The 21111-nt window shown below is 27.2% G+C and overlaps 4 protein-coding genes and 1 long non-coding RNA gene across 8 annotated transcripts in view; 2 read left to right on the plus strand and 3 right to left on the minus strand.

The window, feature by feature from the left end:
- Window positions 1-194: 194 nt before the first annotated feature.
- LOC124951025 (helicase sen1) lies at window positions 195-7155 on the minus strand. Its single transcript, XM_047498708.1, has 14 exons — window positions 6687-7155; window positions 3719-6598; window positions 3489-3661; window positions 3141-3403; window positions 2780-3027; window positions 2612-2708; window positions 2369-2536; window positions 2121-2275; window positions 1882-2025; window positions 1656-1786; window positions 1368-1515; window positions 874-1271; window positions 574-784; window positions 195-487 (listed from the first exon to the last, which is right to left on the minus strand). The coding sequence occupies exons 1-14, from the start codon at window positions 6768-6770 to the stop codon at window positions 377-379; spliced, it is 5211 nt and encodes a 1736-aa protein (XP_047354664.1). The 5' UTR covers window positions 6771-7155; the 3' UTR covers window positions 195-376.
- On the plus strand, window positions 7013-8885 carry LOC124951026 (speckle-type POZ protein B-like). The gene is made up of 2 exons (XM_047498709.1): window positions 7013-7561; window positions 7776-8885. Exon 2 carries the CDS (start codon window positions 7855-7857, stop codon window positions 8848-8850), a length of 996 nt encoding a protein of 331 aa, XP_047354665.1. The 5' UTR covers window positions 7013-7561; window positions 7776-7854; the 3' UTR covers window positions 8851-8885.
- A 164-nt stretch (window positions 8886-9049) lies between these two features.
- LOC124950914 lies at window positions 9050-11063 on the minus strand. Of its 3 annotated transcripts, none has more exons than XM_047498405.1 (3): window positions 10998-11063; window positions 9750-9981; window positions 9050-9582 (listed from the first exon to the last, which is right to left on the minus strand). In XM_047498405.1, exons 2-3 carry the CDS (start codon window positions 9963-9965, stop codon window positions 9502-9504), a joined length of 297 nt encoding a protein of 98 aa, XP_047354361.1. In that variant the 5' UTR covers window positions 9966-9981; window positions 10998-11063; the 3' UTR covers window positions 9050-9501. The 3 variants fall into 3 exon arrangements, with proteins under 3 accessions (XP_047354361.1, XP_047354362.1, XP_047354363.1); XM_047498406.1 differs by lacking the exon at window positions 10998-11063 and adding an exon at window positions 10507-10607; XM_047498407.1 differs by lacking the exon at window positions 10998-11063 and adding an exon at window positions 10417-10526.
- A 2061-nt stretch (window positions 11064-13124) lies between these two features.
- LOC124951110 lies at window positions 13125-15874 on the minus strand. The gene is made up of 5 exons (XM_047498923.1): window positions 15676-15874; window positions 14914-15319; window positions 14261-14623; window positions 13994-14176; window positions 13125-13873 (listed from the first exon to the last, which is right to left on the minus strand). The coding sequence occupies exons 2-5, from the start codon at window positions 15316-15318 to the stop codon at window positions 13505-13507; spliced, it is 1320 nt and encodes a 439-aa protein (XP_047354879.1). The 5' UTR covers window position 15319; window positions 15676-15874; the 3' UTR covers window positions 13125-13504.
- Window positions 15875-18378: 2504 nt separating this feature from the next.
- Window positions 18379-21111, plus strand: part of LOC124951128 — a 64442-nt gene continuing 61709 nt past the window's right edge. For both annotated transcript variants that reach the window (XR_007101525.1, XR_007101526.1), the window contains exons 1-2: window positions 18379-18907; window positions 19314-19489. This is a non-coding gene — a long non-coding RNA (uncharacterized LOC124951128). The remainder of the gene's footprint in view (window positions 18908-19313; window positions 19490-21111) is intronic.

A 21111-nucleotide genomic window follows, 5' to 3' on the forward strand; every position in this document is an offset into this window, starting at 1 on the left:
TTTAGATTTATTTTAAGAGAACTCAAAAATAATTTTATGACATAAATAAGATTAGAATGAAAAGCAAACAAGCAGAATAGAGAATTTTTAAATGTTATTATTGATATTTATTACAGATAAGATAGAAAATACATGAAAATGTTTATTCATATAAATGTGGACATTATATATAAATAATTCATTAAATTTGTTGAAAAAAGGAAATAAATGTATTATTTTTTAATTTGACATACAAAATAATTATATAAAAAACGATTAAATTAATGTTTACATGGAAGAAAAAAACATTTACATCATTTACATAAATAAAATCGATTATACTTATCCAACTTGTGCACTGCACAAACAGAAAGGCATAATACTTCGAAATAATTATTTATTTAATGATGTATTGTTTTATTTCGTTTAGACTTGCATTTGAATTAATATTATAATAAATCTTTCGCAATTTTGAATCCGATATTAATGCATTCCACATTTGGTCCCGCTGAAAGTAATATTAAATAAATATTAATCATGATAAAAAATTTATCTTTTCATATAACATTAACATTTTAAAAGATCAATACGTACCATAAATGTATTAAAATTACCACATAATATTAAACTATGTTTAGCTCTGGTTAAAGCTACACATAATCTTTGGGGATCTGATAAAAATCCAATACCATGACTTCTTACACATGACATTAATATAATGTCACGTTCCTGTCCTTGAAAACTATCAACTGTATTTATTTCGACAGTAAATCTTTTTTGTATACTTTCAGATACATTTGATATTCTATATAAAAGTAAATTTATATAATGATTGTATAATGTACAAATTAATATCAATGTACGAATAATGAAAAAAATCTTATTTGACCTTACTTTTCATTGACTTTTTCTAAAATTAAATATTTTTGGTTATTGTACGGTGTCAAAATTCCAATAGAAATATTAGTTTTTCCTTTATGTAAGTTGAAATTATTCATTATGCATAATATTATATTTGATATAAATTCAGCTTCATTTGTATTTGAAAATTTATCATTGTTTTGATTTGAATTAATATTAAAAACTCGATAACTGTACATTGGAAATGCCTGTATGTGTTCAACCTCATTTTTTAACTTGCCTCCATAGAAATATTTATTTGGAAAATAAGAAATTGCATATGTCATACGATATTGTGTTGTTAACATAATTATTGGATTATTTTTCAACTTCTGAAATGCATTTTGCACACGAGAAAATAATGATTGATCTAATCCAAATCTCTTTGCTTGCTAAACACATAATCAAAAATAATTTTATGAATTAAATTTATTATAATGATTATATTAAGAATATTTTAAGTAATTTTTATATATAATAGATTATACTTGACTTATTATGGTCGCTGGTAACTGATTAGGATCTCCCACTAGAACTAATGTATTCACGCCTAATAATAAGGGAATCAAATTTTCTGCTTCACAACTTTGAGTAGCTTCATCCACTATGCAGACTGATATTTTTTCTTTATTTCCACTATAAGAAATAAAAGAAATAATATCACAAATTTTTACATATAATATTGTAACTAATAATAGATAACAACAAAAATTAAATTAAATTAATACATAGTATAACTTTCTTTATAATTTTACTTTTTTATCCTGTAATCTTACCCAAAAATAGATTCCATTTGATTAGTATAGCATGAGGAAAGTGTACATGTTATTATATCTGCACATTCAAGGATTCTACGTTCTGCAACACGTTGGAATTTTGCCAGTTCTTTGTTATTCATTTCATTCATCTGCATAATTTTTATTAGTTAAAAAAATAAATTTCTTTAAAACTTATATATATATACATATGTACGTATATAGCAACATATATATATATACTTACTGATTTATGATTTTCTAATAACTCATACTTTGTATTCATATCTATTAATTTCAGTTTGAGATGTTTTCTGTAAATATCATCTATATTTTGTGAATTTGCAATTTCACATTTCAATGCATTAATACGTGCTTCCAATAGTTTCTTCTGAAAAATTATTAAACTGTATAATGCATTAAAACTGTTTCATATAAAATTTATATATATTTATCTAGATAAAATTAAATTAAATTAGATTTTACCTCTTCTTCACAACTTTCAATAGGAATATTTTTTGATGCATAATTTGTAGTCATTCGTTTAACATCCCGTTTTCCCAATTCAGTTAAAGAAATATCTTTTACGGTTAAATGCATAGTTTCAGGTTTACCAATACGGACCATTTTAAAACGATTTTCTATATAATATAATAAAAATGACAATTGTATATTATTTTCTTTACACTCAATATATGATTCTATGTTAACATTATAGAAAGAAATTGTTTTACGTTTAATTGTAGCTCTAATGGCAAGAAGTCTTAATACAATTTCATCAATAGCTGCATTAGATGGAGCACATACAAGAATTCGTAGAGCAGACTTACTGTTTTGATATCTATTATTACCATATAATATCTCTGTTATAATATTTACAATAACTTTTGATTTTCCTGTTCCTGTAATATAAAAATTATAAAATTGTAAATATTTATATACCTGAATATAATATAGCTTTGTAAATATTTATATACCTGGAGGTCCTTGAATCAAACAAATTTTAGGTTCCTTTTGTATTACAGCACCTGTTACTCTACCAACAGCTTCTAATTGTTTCTGATTCAACTTATCCTATTTTTGTCAGAATTATTTTAATTATATAATGTATGTATTTATACCACTTGTATTTTTTGTATCTTTACCTTTGTTGTAAGTTGACGATTGTGCACTTCTATTAAAGGTAATTGAAATGCTTCAACTTTTGGATATAAAATTAAATTTATAAGAGGAGATTGTGGAAGATATTGTATTGCTTGAATCATTCTTATATTTGAGCGTAGATATGTCACAGTTCTTATTCTTTGAATGCGGTTTATTATAAAATTCTCTTCAACATTTCTTGTCATAATAGTATATGTCAATAATGCATATGGCCTTTTCACATATTTTTCTGTAAAAATATCAATAAATAAAAAACAGTTTAAAAATAACATCACTAAATAATGTAATATATATTATTTATGTAATATACATTATTTATGTAATATACTATTATACATTTACCTAAATCTTTGTTATATTCTGTAAATGAAGTTATGATAATTTGATGCATAGATGTAACATAAGCAAATACTTTCTGAAAAATGTGTTTTCCTTTTTCATATTCAAAAACTACCAGATCTCCATAATTAGGATGAGCTTGTTTAGATAAGTTTTCTTTGGTAACTAATACTTGCACTATCAAAGATGATAAATGTATATTTCCAGTTGCTACGTGGATATTTTTAAAAGATTTTTCCACTATAGAACACATCATAGTGGGTCGCCTGTATGTGATAAATTATTCATATATTTTTACTTCTATAATAGAAAATGATTTTTATTTAATTTATCATTTCATTATAGACGTACTTTGTATTCTTTTCTATCATCTCAAATTCTCTAGTAATACCGTACCAAATTTCTAACAATAATAGAGGTTCAGCAATTTTATAATAATCATTGTAAGATTTATAATAAGTTAACATAGGATGTAATTCATTTTCTTTAAGAATAGGTGGCATTCGCTTCAAACGTTGCTGTTCCTGTAAATAGTTCAAGATAAATTAATGATTTACTTCATTTAATAAAGTTATACTTACTTCAAGCCAAATAGGATTCCAAAGAAAGATACGTAATAGAAATTGTTCTAACTTTGGACCATTTGTGTCAACAAATCTTTTAGAAGATAATTTATCAACCGGTATTGGGGCATCTTTACCCATAAGTTTTCTTAAAATGTTTTGAGGTTCTATTTCATATTCATGAATTTCAAGAACATTATTGAAAGAGACATTTTTTTCTTGTTTTTCTAGTTGATTGATTGCTTGTCTGTTAGGAGAACGATTTTCTTTTTGCATTTTAACATTTTTTTTAATTTTTACTTCATCTTTCAAATCACAAGTAGTAATAGCCTCTATGTTTTTATCTTTTGTTGTATGAATTGTTTCATTAGTTACATTTTCTATATTTTCAAGTTTATTTACATTTGGATGTGATTCATTGATCTTATTTAATTGAGCAGAATTAACATCAGTAATATTTAAAGATTGCTCTAAATGTTTTGTAACATTATTTAATGTTTCTTTATAATTAGGTATTTTCTTTTTAATTTTTAAAGCGGATATTGAAGGTAGTACATCATCATCTTTTCTTGTATCAATATTGACAGTATTATTTTGACATTGTTTATTTTCTAGAGATTTTTTTATTGATGGTTTGTTTAGTATCGTTTTTGATCGTATCTCATCAATTAGAAAATCTGATCGAGATTTTAATGACACTTTTGCTTTTGGTTTTGAAAAAGAAGGTTTTAATGGTCCAATCTTAGTCACTTTTTTATCTTCTGCAGCAATTTTTTTTAACTTATTTTTCCTATTTTCTACAAGTTTCTTTTTTTCTTCTTTTGAAAGAGGAAGGTTTTTGAGTTTATCAGATGGAAGATAATTTTTCAAAGCACATTTATCTTGCTTTTGTTCTTTTAAATCTAAATATTCCTTTAACTTTTCTTCAGTCCTTTTGCTGTCCATATTATAAATGCTTTGTTGTCTTTTTCTTTTTCTTACAGGCATATAAGGCGCATCTATTAATTGTGGTCTTTTTCTTGTATTTAATTTTATTTCTTTGGAATGTAAGGTCTGCTTAAGTGCACGGTCATTTGTGTCATTATTAATCATATTTTGTTTTTTATTGAGAGAATGACTAATTTTATTATTACCTTCTTGTACTTGATCAGACAAATTATCTATTTCCTTTCTTCTTGTATCAAGAGAAATATCAGGATCATGTTCTTTTATCATATCTAATTTATCACTATTTTTAAATTGTTCACTATTTTTATATTTTTTTTCAATATTTTTTTCTTCATTTTTTTTATGTTCTTTTATTTCATTGTCTCTATTAGTTTTAATACTAACACTAAGTTGATTCGAAGTATTATTTATATTTTCATTGGATCCTTTAATAGTATTTTGAATATCTTTATCAATTATCTCCATACCTGTAGGTTCATCCTTCACGGTTTCTATTGTATGGTTCTTTTTATCATTACTCAAAATTGTATCATTTAACAGTTGGCTTCGCGATAATCTATGTAACCATATGTTATCTTCATCTTCACTGTCAGAGATAATTATTTCTGTGTCATCAAGCCTATTAACATCTTCATCGTGATTATCGTTATATTCTCGTTTAATTTCTTTCTTAACTCCAGAATTTATATCCACATTAGAATCAAATAATTGAGAACTTGGGAATACATTTTCTTCATCGTCACTTAAATTAACTATATCAATTTCTGAAAATCTTAATTTTGGTTCTTGCTTGATTTGTTTCAATTTGATTGTTGATTCAGTATAGTTATTAGGATCTTTTATATTATTTTTTATTGTTTCTTCATCATCATCAGTTATTATTATTTCATCTTCCATTTTAATAAAATAATCACCATTATATACAATATTTGAAAGACCATCTTCTGGCTTGTTTAATATATTATCTTTTATCAATGATTCATTTTGCTCTTTTAAATTGTCATGTACTTCATTCTGTATTTTTACATTTTCAGAATGATCCCGTTGTTGTGATAATATTTTAATATTATTACTGATATCTGTATGTGTACTTGTATCATCAATATCATTTGTATATACTGCATTATTTGTATGGTATGTCTTTTTATTCGTACATGTATTTTTAATCTTATCATCATCGTTTTCTTGTACTATTTCTGTATCAATATTATTAGCCAAATCGATACATATCACTTCATTTTCTTTTATGGGTTGAAATTGATTTGTTTTATTTAAAACATCCTTCTGTATTAAAGGATTTTCTGCACTGTTTACTTCAGATAAGCTTTTATGTATACTAATATCATTCTTTCTTTGACATTTATTATCGTAATTAGTAACCAAATGTGAAGTATCTTGTTTTATCGTATTAATTTCTGCACAAGTATCTATTAATTCAATCTCTTCATTTGAATTAATTTTGTTAGTTCTATCATCCACCTTTTTATTTAACATTTTTATTTGACAAGAGTTATTTAAATTTTTTGAAAGTTTAGATACTTCATTTGATGCAACTAAATCAGATGACTCGTTTACATTATGTCCAGATAAAGAATGACAGTATTTATCAGTACTTTCTGTTAATGCATTTTTGCATATAGATATCTCAGGCATTGCAATATATTTCCCATCTGTCAATGTTTGGTTTTTAACAATAAAACGTAATTTATAAATAAACATATCATTATTTGTATTATCGGCATTTGGACAACCGATTCCAATAATATCATTGTCATTCAATTTAACCATATGCCTTGCTTTTTGTTTAATTTCATTTACAAATAGACCATTGGAACTTCCTAAATCTATAACATATATTTCATGATCATTACGGAAAAAACTACAGTGTTGACGGGATACTGTAAGACTAATACACTGTATTTGATTTTCTTTTCCTCTGCCACAAGTATACTGAAAGACAATTAAAAGAATAAGAAATATAATAATAATTAATAATATGTATATTAGAATTAATTATAAAAACTGTAAATATCTTTACTGTTTTTCCTGGTTCATCTAAAATGATAGTGCCTGGAAAATGAATTCTTTCCAATAAAAAATTATGGCACGTATTAGAAGTCATTATATCAGTGAGAACAATAAATTTACATTTAAATAGGTATACATAAGTCACAGAAAAGTATATACATTTTATTTCAAAGGCACTTGAAAAATTTCACGATGTCAATTTTTGTAAATAAACATTGACTCCGTAAAGACGCACTTTAATCCGTAAAGAAAACTTTTAAGGTTACAATCCTTGGTGATTTTATATTTATAACTAGATTGACTTTTTGTTAATTACAAGTTTTTTTTATATTCACAAATATATTTATTGATATATTGAATAATACACAATATTCAATATAATGTATCTGTATTTATATAAATCGAAATTAATTTCAATAATATTTTCTATTAATAAATCAGCCGATGAGAAAGTTCAATCATTGTTGGCAATATCCACTAGGTAAAGTATCCATAATTTTGTGTCTACGCGCATAAACGCTCAAATAAGCAAAGTGAGCATGCGTAACTGAAAGCGCAAAAACTGAATTGAAAAGTAAACAAACTCTTCTATTATTTGATAGTTTATATTCAAATATAATTAGTAATATATATATATATATATACATATATATATATATATGTATATGTATGTATAGTAATATTGTGACGTAGCAATTTAACGAAAATAAAGATACGTTACAGAGTTAAGTACGATGAAAGTGAAAAGGCGATAAGTACATAGAAGAACGTTATGCCATAAATATTAAAATTCTTTTAAAATTGAATAAATCTTTTCTAATTTGAATTAAGTTCTACGCAAAAGGGTGTGGGGTTTTATAAAGAAATTAATTTATATTATATAAGGTATGCATATATAAATACATAAGATCTATATCCTACTTTTATATTAACAAAAGGACCTGCCTTATCATTTCAAAAGATTCAATTTTTAATTTCTGTTATTTTATGTGAATTGAATTTCTTTGATTATAATTATATAACAACATGAAGATAATATCATGAAAAATTGTTAAAAAAATATATATATATATAAATTTATTATAAATTTTTCTTATAGATTCTTCTTCATTTCTACGTACGGTTTGTTGCTGTGTATTATGCATAAGACCAATTAAAAAAATTAGTTGATATAAACGATGGATAAATATACCAAACTGAATACCACTTCTTTATCTCATATATGGAAAATAACTTCTGTTGAATATTTTTTCAATTTATCAGAACGATTATTATCGCCTATATTTACACAAAAGTATAAAAAAATACATATTTGTTATCAAATAAGTTTACAAAGTATTCTGGACTTTTATCACTGTCCAAAATGTTTTAAAATTACTTGTAAGGACATACAAATTGGTCTATTATTTTCTAAATATTCACCACCTGATATAGTTTTGAATGTCAAATACAAAATAAGAGGATCCAAAAAGAAAGTAACTGTATCGGATGTCATTACAAACAAACTATTTGGATTACAAACATTTAACATTTGTAAAAATTGTGAAACAGACATAAATTTGAAATGTTCGATAAGTTATAGCACACTTTCAGCAAAATTCGTTTATGAATCGACTCCTGATAGATATGTTCTTTTAAAGTCATGGGAAGAAAATGTAACTGAGTATTTAGATATTATGTATAAAACTGGCATATTCAGTGACATGACTATTTATGTTAAAGACAAACCATTTATGATACATACTCCGATATTGTGTTATTATCCTTATTTTAAGTCATTAATAATTAAAGCCAAGAATGAAAATAGTAACAGGATAGATATATATGATGTAAATCCAGATCTATTTGATCATATGTTATGCTACATTTATACAGCGAATGAGAATACCTTAGACTCTTATGCGCGTGAACTTTTGCCAATAGCTAATAAATTTGGTGTAACTAATTTGGAAGAGAATTGCATAAAGATATTGCAAACGAAAATGAATGTAGATAATGTCATTGATACTTTGATTGTGGCAAACGAAATAAATTCAGATCATTTAGTCGCAGATGCTATAAAGTTTATAGTAAATTTTGCAAATGATATCAAGCAAACAGAGAACTATGAAAATTTAAAACGATTTTATCCAGATTTAATGATAGAACTTTTAAATTTCCTTATGACTAAATAATTATTTTCTATTTTATTAAACGAAGTACACCGTCTTTTTTGATATCATTTTTATATTTCTCTTTATATTTTTATGTTTTTTATTTTTTTTTATATTTTGTATATATTTGTAATCGATATAATTAAGTACATCTAATCTATATATGTATATAAATTTATCACATCATTTTTATTATATTTTTATATTTTTATAAACACATTATACTGATAATAAATTAGCATTATAACAATTACGATAAATATTAAGTAAAGGAAGATTCAGTTTTTACTCGATAATTATTTATAAAAGATCATAATAAAACATTATATTTATAATTAATGTCTTTCTTGTTCACAGCCCTTGCAGGAACATTATATTTGTTTAATAAATTCTAACTTTTATATAAAAATATACATAATTACGATGTTGTATATAATTTACTAATTAACTACAGATACGAGATACACTATAAACAAAAATCTATAAAAAAAAAAAAAAAAAGAAAAAATATTTAAATAAATACATCTTATACACATTAGAAATGATAGATACCACATGTTAATTCGTTCATGCAACGTGTTTTTTCCGTACCATCTTATTTTACGATATGAACTTGTTATATTCATTATATTATGGCAATAAAAAAATTTCAATAAGATATATTTGAGATTATTATTTATGAGCAAGACCAGCGTTATGCAAAACGTCGAATATTTTTTCCCGCGGTATTTTGTCCGTGTCACGATCGATTACCTGCGAATAAATGATTCATCGAATGATGTTATTTTTTATTAGCATTTTATGTCTTTCACATAGACGAAAAGAAATTTGTATAAGAAATTATTATTCTTATGTAAATTAAAAAAAAAAAAAAAAGAACAAAAAAGAAAGTAAAGAAAATTTTTTCCCTATAGTTTTACCTGCATTTCTTTATCAGTGAACCACGATTCTTTCGCTAGTCCAGAAGCGATTCGTGGATTTTTATAAAAATCGTTTTTTAGATGATACGGTAAAGTATTTTCCATTGCCGAATTCAACAGTACAGCTGGATGTGCATAGATCGTTCCTGATTGAGCAAAGAATTGTGGCGCAGCCGCGCATGCCCCAACAAAGACGAGAACAAAAATGATTTTCATTTCTTGATCACCTTACCTGTAAGAGAGATATTTCTTTAAAACACTTAGATAAATTTAACTCGTCAAAATATTAAATACTTTAAAAACTTTTACAATTGTATGTTTATTTATTTATTTATTTTTTTTTTTACCGATTACAAACATTAAGGATACAAGTGTTAGATAAATTTCTTAGCTCGGTAATAATGTCGTCAAATTTTAATTAATAAAATATATAAAGAAAAATATATTCTTATTTATTTTATTATTTTATATATAAAACGTATTAATATATAAAATATATAAAATAATATATACATATATATATATTATACTTATTTATATGTATTTAGCAGTAATAATTTTGTGTTTATATATATATATATATATATATAATATATAATATATAATATATACATATTTTATATAAAATTTGTTGATATTTGCTTGTTATCACAAAAATTCAACTGACCACGGTGAAATGCGATATTATAAAAATACTATAGAAAAGGACAAATGATTTAAATAAACTAATTGTTGAAAATGAGGAACCATTTAATACTTCTACATTTAAAACTTCTTGTTATCTTGGAAGATTCTACTGTGACAAGTTTAAGAACTTCTCTTAAAATTGTTGAAAGAGAGTTGTCAACTCTAACTTTGATATTAACGTATATGATAAAAGAGAGACCGCAGAAAACGGATTAAAATTTCACCGCAACAGTCATCAAATATACTTTAAGCTTTGATTACGATCGTTATTGCCATGATCTATCTATCTGATAGGATTTAATATCTTTAAATCGTATGGATCACCTTGAAAAGATTGAAGAATTATTTTCTTTACTTTTAATTTGAGGATTTAAATTTAAACGATTTTTTTTCTTCGTTTTTATATTTTCTTTTTTTCTTTTTATTTATTTATGTCTTAGCACATACATACATACATATATACATACATACATACATACGTACATACATACATACATATACACACACAAACACACACACACATGCGCCGCACATATACACTTTTTTCACTTTCTTGCTTACCTCTTGACCACTTAAAAATCTCTTCAAAGACGTTTTAGATATGGACGACGTTTCCCTCGTAAGTATCTAACTGAATGCACGATCCATGACGGCGTTACTTATATACGAGTTGCTCGACCAGTGCTTTCCACTCGAGCTAAGGTTACATCCGAAGACTCGTGGTCATTGCCTAGTCGTTGCTTTGGTCCTTCCATCGGCTAACTTTGTCCTTATCCTCGAGACGAGGTCATCGATCTTCAGCTAAATCAAGTCAAGGGTGACGAATACCGATCGATCGTTTCAATTGATCCAGTTAATATAGTTTCCTCTCATATTTTTATTTCTTTTGATCTTTTTTTTTTTATTTTAAAAAGATTTTTTTTGTCGCACAATGATCAGCCAAACAAACAACAAATTTCAAAGAATTCCTACATCTTTTCGAATGATTAATTTCCATCTGTTTGTTTGTTTCTCTGAAAAGATTGATAGATCGTTCGTATCGATCGAAAGATTCTAATGTTGAAATAGGAAGAAATAATCGAGTGATAAACGTGCAACCGGATGTTACATTACATCGGTTGTTTCTATTTATCATATCGTAAAATTTATTAATCTTTGTACTTATCTTTGTATTACGTGCGGGCTTTGAATCACGTGACTTACGATCGAGTCGATTAAATTTTAGATCTATAGGATGATCTACGTACGAAGAAAATTGAATGCTCTTTGTGTTTGTTCTTTTTATTTATAATATTAACTTTGTTAATATATATAAATTCCAATATTTTATATTTAAATAAATAATAAATAAGAAATCAATATGATTAAAATGTTTAATATATGATAATCTGATATTAATTAGAGAATTATATGATTAATAACAGAATATGATTAAAATAATTAATACATAATTATTTCATATTGTTTATTTATTTTTGTTATTTATTTTATTTATATTTATTCTTATTATTTATCATGTTTAATATTTTCAATATATTAGATAAATAAACAATTCTCTTTATTTAACAAATATCAATCATTTTATTTAAAAATATCTTATTTTCTTTATTATCTTTTGTATTATTCGAAAATCTTAATACAAAGCTAAAAATAAAAGAAGCCTTGCATACACACATATATATATATATATGTGTGTGTGTGGGTGTCTTTTGGATATTTCTCATTCTAGTTTCACTTTTTACATCAGAATATCCGAATTCCATGGGTGTATCCGGCACGCCCGTTTGTTACGATACCGATTTCGTTCGTGAATGAAAGTTACGCATTAAATCGAACGTGACCGTACGATATAATGCAAGCAAAAATTTGGTGAAAAGGAAATTCTATCATCCTTCGTGTTTATTAGGAAAACATTAGAATTCGTTGATTCTTCGTGATAACTAATCGATCATTTTGAGTCAAGCTAGTCGATCTAATTAAAAAATTCATTAATTTAAACGATCAAATTGGAAATATCTTTTTATTTAATTAAGTTTAGATTATATCTTTGATTTTCTTTTTTCTTTTTTCCTTTTTTATTTCTTACTTCATACTAGGATATTTCTCATAATTTAGATTTCCATGAAAGCTTCGCAATTTTCAACTCGTCGTTAATCGAAGGTAAGGAGAGAATGGATATTCTCGTGGTATTCGGGTCAATGTTGCGACCTTACAGGCAGAAACTAACCGACAGAGCAGTTGCCCTTGTCAGAATTGATTCACTGATTCAGGAAGTTGTCCACATTGGTCAAGTCGTTTTTAATAATCTTCAGAAATATCATATTTCGATAAAGGATTTATATGGAGGATCTAAAAAAAAATCTCGATAATTATTTGTATTATTCAAGTATCCTTTTAAAGCATCCCTTCTAATCGTTCATTGATGACATGATCGTTAATGAATGATCAAATCATTATAAACTTTTTTTCATTCAGAGAATTATTCAAGGTTTTATTTTTAGATTTTAAGCGTCCTTCGTTCGCCTGTTCATATATTAAGACGTATATTATTTTTCATTATGAAGTAGAATGTCGTACCTTACATGATTATCTTTTAATTATTTAATTAAATTGGATAATGTTAGGAAATTTGATATAGATCATGATATAAGAAAACGGCAAGGGTCATAAAAGACATAAGAATTTTAATTTCTATATTTTTTATTTTCATTTGTGATAATGTGTGCGTGTGCGTGTGTATGTGTGTGTGTATACACTCAACTTGTTCATTTATGAAAGTACAAAAAAGATGTAGATCATTATTAATCACAACTTTAATGGCTAGGTTTTTTATACAACAGTAAACGTCATCTCCACGGAATAGAATTTTGTAATCAGTCATAATGACAAATAGTCATTTGGAATTCTTGCAGACTTTTCGAATAAACGATCAGCCAAGATTTCCACTGGATTTATATAAGCGTATCATGATTATTTCGATAAGTTCAGAAAAAGATCGTAAAAAATATTTATATATACGAATCTTTTTCCAAGCTTATGAAATTCGGCCGAGTTTGGATAGATTTTAATCAATGATAATACTCGTAAGCAGGTGAAATAGTTTTCTGATAAACAGGAACAGCTGCATGCGCTACAGCTGGTGCATAGGCTTTTCCAACGACTGGTACAGAACCATGAACCTGAACGTGATCCAAATGAGCAGTTTTAATTAGAGTTGGTTGCTGAATAGATACTCTTTCGAGTTTCGTTGCTGGCTCAACAACATCGACTTCTTGAAGAGTTTCGATTGGTCTGCTAACTACGACACGTCTGGTGGAGACACGTTGATCGGTTGGTTCCGCGTTATCAGGTGCTGGAGTTGCGGACAAAACGCGTGCACGTATGTGTCCTGCTTCAATGTTCTGTCTGCTGATATCTCCTGTACGATCGAATCCAACCTAGAATGATCAATGATATTTTTTCATTTGATTCATTGAAAAAAAATGTTTTCGCTTGTCTGAAGTTGATTTCCTGATGTAAACAAATGAAAGAAGTATATTAAAGATGACAGTAATTACCTCAGAAATACTACCACGTGCCGTGAGAAGCTCGATCAGTCTGTTCTGATTGGATTTATTTTCTTCAGCATTTAATCTTTGACTAGGAACAACAGATGGGGATGGGTCATGAGCAATGAATGGAGAGTTTTCTTCCAATGGTGCTCCGTTTGAACGAGTGATTACTTGAGGTTGAGCTCTGGTCTAAATCAAAAAGAAGTATTCCGATAAAAATCAAAGTTAATTTAACATCTTAGAAGCGATAAAAAAAGTATTATGAATAAACACCTGAGATAGGTCAGCAGAAGAGAAGAGACGTTGTTCATTTTGTGCAGAGTTCGCGTTACGGAATTCAGGATTGTCTACTACAACAGATTCTTCCTCAGAGATCGAAGAAGCAGTAGAAGATGCTATTGCTGGTGCTGGGGTTGAAGAGGGAATGAAGAGAGGAGCTGGGCTAACCGAATGAGTAAGTGCTGGTATTTGGATTGGTGCATGGATGGAATCATAAGCCAAAGGTTGGATAACGGCAGGTCCTTTTTGTGATTTTGATGTTGGTTCGTCAAGTTCTACCACTGCTGAACCAGCTGGCCTGATGATTACACGTTCTTCGATATCATAAAATTGTTTCTGAATAGCCGGTCGACGTACCTATATTAAAACAATCTTATTTAAAATAATTTATTTTCTCTTTTGTATTATATTTTACATTATTAGGATTATTAGATGAAATTTAGTTAAATCAATGATAAGTATAGCTTATTTGAAATATTTTTGTTTTATGTTTTAGATTATTAAAATTATTAATTTATAGTTAGTTTTTAGTTAGACCAATGATGTGTATACTCTATTTGAAACGTTTTAACTTTTATAATATTTATATTTTATTTGAAAAAAGAAAACTTATTTAAAAAAGAAAAACAATTTTTTTTCACTCTGACCTCTACTTTACGCGTGGAAACAGCAGGCTTGATGACATCAAGTTGTTTTTCAAATACAGCTGGTTGTGCTTCAATCCTGGTGACGGGAACGTGAGATACAGTTGGTACATGTTTGACATAAGGAACAGCAGCGACAGCTGGTACTTGTGCTGCAGCATATCCAACGTGATGTGCTTCAACCTTCGCTGGAATTGCAGCTTGAGCGTATTGCAAGGGTGCAGCGTACTGCAATGGAGCTCCAAAGTGTTGCTGAGTTTGATAAGCAGTTGCATAAGCAAGGGATGATTCCTCTGGGACGTTGTTAATGTATGTTACACCAGCAGGGTTTAAATATGGCATCCTAATAGCCACATGACCGCAGAGACCAACTTGCAGCAATGCTGCAGCCACCAAGAATAGTTGCATTCTGAAATTCAAATCACACTCTCGATAATTATTCACTTTTTTTTTCACTTTACTCTTTCCTTGAAGATCTAGACTATGATTTAGGATAATATTCTTTAGGAAAAGAATAACTTGATACAAAATGTTCTTTAACTTTTCTCCCAAAGACACAAGATATAGTAATTATAATATAAAATTAAATAATACTATATAATAACTATCATCAGACATATTGTTTGACAAATAAAAAATTTTCCTTCGGTAACATGTTATAAAAAATATTTGAAAACAATTGCTACAATATTTTTACGTAATTTGAATATAAATGATAATAAGAAATGATCTAACGGAATTTTTTAATGAAATTATTTCAATCACCTTCCGAAATTGGCTTAGACTCAAGTCAAGTTTAAATCTTCGCTGTCTCGTGATGCACGAAGCAAGCAAAGGGTTGTAAGTGACTGTGTGCCATCGATGCTATCCAGCCGTGCTTATATGTCCACGTGGTGGTACCGATGGGCCCCTCCCAACGAAAAAAGATGAAGGCAGTTTACCAGCCCTGCCCCCTCCCCCTGCCACTAGACCCCACCCCACATCTTTCACGTTTACGAGGCCCACAGGTCCAACGAGAATTGGGTCGTTTCTACTTGAAGCATATTCGTGAAACCACCTTCATCGCGATATCACGTTAGTGTCATTCTCGATGATGAATACGATCAACTTTCGTAACTTTTAATTAGTCCACGGACATTCAAAATGATCGGTACTTCTTTACGTTCCTGAAAAAAAAAAAAAAAAAAAAAGAAAAACAACGAAAAAGAAGAAAATTCATGCAGGGTAAAGAAAACATTTTTCAAGCAAATCTTTTTTTTACTTTCCAACAATATTTCAAAAGTCTGAGAGTCTTTGCGGAAGATATGTTACACGATAAGAAAACATTTTTTTCAAGCAATATTTTTTTTTTTTTTTTTTTTTTTTTTCTTTTTACTTTCCATCAATATTTCAACTGTCCGCATAAGCTCGTACATGAACAAGCAAACATTTTTCAAAAAATCAATCTTTTTTTATCAAGACTCATTCGTATCGTTAACTTTTCATTGCTGAAGTCGTTTAACCCTATTAATAAAACTCCTAATTAGATAATCTCTATTAATAAAATATATTCTATATTTTACGATTTTTTCTTTTGTTTTTTATTTAAATAATTCACGAAAGAAGAAACGAGCCACTTTCTAATCCATCTGATTATCATTGTGGATAGTATCACGTGACTTTAACGTTCATTAAGCAAAATTTCTCCTGAGGTGTTCCTAGGATACGAGGACTTGGCAGTTAAAAAGGGGGGGAAAAAAAAAGAATAAAGAAAGGAAGAAAAAAGTAGCAGACGTCATCTGATTTTTACATATTCGAACGATTACGCCACATCTTCCTTCTCACGTCGCACCTTCTCTATTCTAGTTTAAAGATTACCAGAGAGTACGTATTGGTAACCCAATATACCAAAGAGAATTGACAACGGATTGTCTGAAAGTGAAAACTGCCAGAATTCGACTAGGTCGATGCCTTCTCTTTGTTGATTCATTGAAATTCAACTCTCGATGGCTTTGGATGCTCGTGTAAATTTCAGAATACTAACGAAATATTCTTCATTCTTTGTCCTTAAAAAGTGAAAAGGATCCTTATTTTATTTTTTTTTCATTTTCGTTCTTTTTTTCTTTTTTTTTTGCTTTTGTCTAATTGTACTAAATTTTTGAATGTTTCGTAAAAAAATGCCGGTAATTCGGTTACATAATACAGAAACGAATTATAAATATTGATATTTAATGTCTACACGTGTATCTAAATAAAAAAAAAAAATCCTTTTTTTTTTTTTTCTTACTTCTACTTAATAGATTAAATCTATGAAAATTTCATAAAAAAAAAAAAAAAATAGTGACGATTTATTTACTTCAAATTCATAACTGAATGATATATTCTTTTATTCGTATTTATTTATATACTTACATATAAATCGGATATAAAGATTATGTAACTTATATCGATGTTATCTGAATATCAGTATATAAGCACAAATAACCTATACTCACTAATATGAAAGTAAAAAACCGGTTCTTTTTATCTTTAAAATAAATTAGGTCGATTTTGTGAGCAGTGAAGCAGCCCGAAAACAAAAAGAAAAGGAAATTATGTATTATTTTCAAATATTTTTAGTATATTTGTATTCGTTAAATTGGATCGTGTCCTTGACCTTCTGACGATAGAATTTCGATTGTAATGAAACTAAATATTGAAACCACGCCTATTAAGTTGGTGAAAGGAAGAGATGTTCGCAATTGGACGAGCCTCTCTTATTCGTTTTTCGAGAAAAACAAAGACGAGAAAGGATCGATTGAAGTTGATCTATCGTCATTGAAAGTTCGCCAATCGAGAAATCGATCTTCACCTTGTTCGTCGTGATCGTCAGCTTTCGTAATATTTTCAGGCAATCTCTGTCTTATCTAACAATTTATCGGTGGAAGCACAAATACATAGATCTTTCAACTGAAAGTAAACGATCTTGATCTTATATTTCATAAAAAAGGAGTAATTAATAAAATAATTGAATATTTTCAATTTACATAATTTTCCTTCATAACCTCAAAATTCGTTTATTCGACAAATTCTATTCCTATTATTTATCACGAATTCTTTTTCTATATAAGTATATAATATATAGTAATATAAGTATATAATATATAATAATATATATCGTGATAATATCTAGAAGTGATAAGTAATACGTGAAAATTTTTGAGGTTGCGTCTGGATCGCTTTGGTTGACTATGACAATAAAGGACATATCGTACATAAATACATTTATTATATATATACACATAAATATTTATTGGAAAGTTAAAACATTTCGTTCGTCTAACGAGAATAAAAATGTAAATTCAATTGCGAATATATTTTTTATATGCATATATGCATATTTTTTTACGTCTGGCTTATGTAGGTCGAGTTCCTTCGAAAAATTCGTTTTTATTATCTCTCATAAAAATTGCGAAGGCGATAATTTATATATTCGTGAGAAAGAAATTTAATGAAAATTGAAAAAGATTTCATTTTCATATAGGATATGGAGTTATCAAAATCGAGTTCTTGACCTTGACATTGGCTTAATGAGTTTACTTTCATAATATCACATTTTATTTCATGGAAATGTCAATCGTTTATTGATATATACGTCGTCGAGATATCTTTTTGTTTTATTCGATCGTTTGTAAGCATTATGCGTTACGAAACGATAAGTATACGAAAGATAAAGCGTTATAAATATAGTTAATATACGTAATAATATGACTTCAAGATTGCTAGAGATATCGATCAATGTAAGTTAATGGATTCCGATCACGTTATTCGAGCACGATCATTCGTGGGATGCATTTGGAAACACCAATCGGAACTTGTAATCGCGCGAAGACTTACACTTCAATTTTCGTCTCATGAAGAAATCACCTTTCACTCTCGTGCTCGCATTCGATACGAACGGTTAAATCTTTTTGCTTGCAAATTTACTTTACTTCCTTTTTTTTTTTTTGTTTTTTAGTTTATCTACGTTATTTCTTAGGTTAGTTGAAATTAGAACGAAATCGGATATGTTTTTTTTTTATTTGTACGATTTATTTTTAAGGTTAATAGAAACGAATAAAAATTATTTATTCGTATTTATATTTAATTAGTTGAATTCGTTTTTAAAGTTTATAGAAAGGAAAGAAAATTGTATTAATTTTTTTTATTTATCTTGATAACTTCTTTGTTATTATTATTTGTATTTGTTTTAAAGGTTATTAGAAAATAAAAGAAAATTTTATTCGAATTTATGTTCAGTCTTCATGATTTTATATTTTTAATATTTTTAATCATTCATATTTATTTTTTTTAAGGTTGATAGAAATGAAAGAAAATTTTCTTAATTTCTTACGATTTGTTCTTAAATAATACCGCGACGCGGTGTGATTGTTTTATGATTACAGTAACAAAGATCTTCTCTAGGTCAAATTTAATTCGATGTTATTTGTAAGTGTTCTTTTGAAATTGATGGTTCGACTACGTAATGGAAGAAGAAGAAGAGGAAAATGAAGAAAGAAGAAATTTAAGATTATATCATGATCAGACGATAGAAGGGAAAAAAAAGAATTAGGATTAGAAGGTACGAAAACTTTCTTTTGTTTTTAATATTATTTTTAATCGACATGTTTATTGTCCTTCGATTACCAAAGTACTTTCATATTAGAAATCTATTATGATTGATTACTGATCTTAATGAAGTCTCTTTTCATTAATTATTAACATCGAAAGCGTTTTAAATCTTAGATCCATAAGAAATATTTTAGCATCCTTCGTTATTACACTGATCTATTTCAACACACACATATATATATATATATATATATATATATATATATATATACACATGTTAGAATGTTGGATGAAATAAAATAAGAAATTATTTTTAATTAATTTAATTAATTTATTATAAGATTTTTCTTTATTCATTTAAGTAATGTGAATTAATTTAGTTTTTATTTATATTTTTTTGTAAGAAGTATATAAATTTTTGATTAGATGTACATATATAAAACATATATAAAACATATGCTATATATATTTTTCTTTGATGTATATGTGTGTATGTATGTATGTGTGTGTGTGTGTGTGTGTGTGTGTGTGTGTGTGTGTAAATATATGCACAGAATGTCTCTTATTGAAATTATTTAGAATTGAAATTGTTTAATAAATATATATTCATGATTGCTTCCTAACAGAATTATAATCATTGAAAATTAATTAGAATATGAGATAAGGGAAAGAAAAAAAGGTATTTAAAGCGTTTTTTTGGTCCTTGGATTACATTCTTATGGGGCTATATAAAATTAATAATTTAGTCTAATAGTAGAACTTATAAATAGAATTATAAATACGGCAATGCAAATAAGAAATTCTCATGGCATGTTGGAACAAGTTATTACATAGATCACTTTTACGCAAGGCAAGACTTTGTATTAAATCTGCATATAAATTTTGAACAACTTGTAATGGATTTTTAAATAAACAAGTTAAATAAAATATCTCTTCTTAAAAATATTTTATATCAGTTATAAGTGGTTGTAGTTCTTATTAGGGAAGCATTTACGGGCATATATTTATTAAACAACTTCAATTCTAAATGACTTCAATAACATGCCCTTAATGTTTGGATCCGGAATCATGATATGAATTTTGATCCTTTATAGAGAAAAAAATAACACTATCATCGTCTTTTAACACACACACACATTTTACATTATTTTTTGTTTATGTAGTATCAAAATTCATTTCATGGTTGATTATCATTCGATGCGTGAAAAATAAGATCCTTTTATAGAATCGACCATCATCCTCATTCTGTCAACTACTGTTCATTCTCTTTGTTATTGGCTCTTCGTCTCTTTTCGTATTTTTTTTTTTTTTTTATCTTTTTCTTTCTTTCGTTCTTTTATATGTGTGTGGTCACCGAAACCGAAAGTAAAGCAAATGCGAACGGGAAGGCTTTGTATGTAGGAGCTAAGTTAACGCCCAGAAAACTGGTTGTCCTTCGTTGTGTAATCGGTATGTTCTCGTAATACAGGATCTTCGAATTGCCGCTGTGCCCACAGCATAAAACCTCTTCTCTTTTTTTCTCCTCCTCTCTTTATTTTTTTTTCTTTCTTCTTCTTTTTTTTATCTCTTTTTTTTTTCTTTTTGTTTCTTTTTGTTTTTTTTTTTTTCTCTTTTTTGGTATTATTATTCTGC

The sequence above is a fragment of the Vespa velutina genome, chromosome 8 (genome assembly GCF_912470025.1).
Source record: "Vespa velutina chromosome 8, iVesVel2.1, whole genome shotgun sequence".
Taxonomy (NCBI): domain Eukaryota; kingdom Metazoa; phylum Arthropoda; class Insecta; order Hymenoptera; family Vespidae; genus Vespa; species Vespa velutina.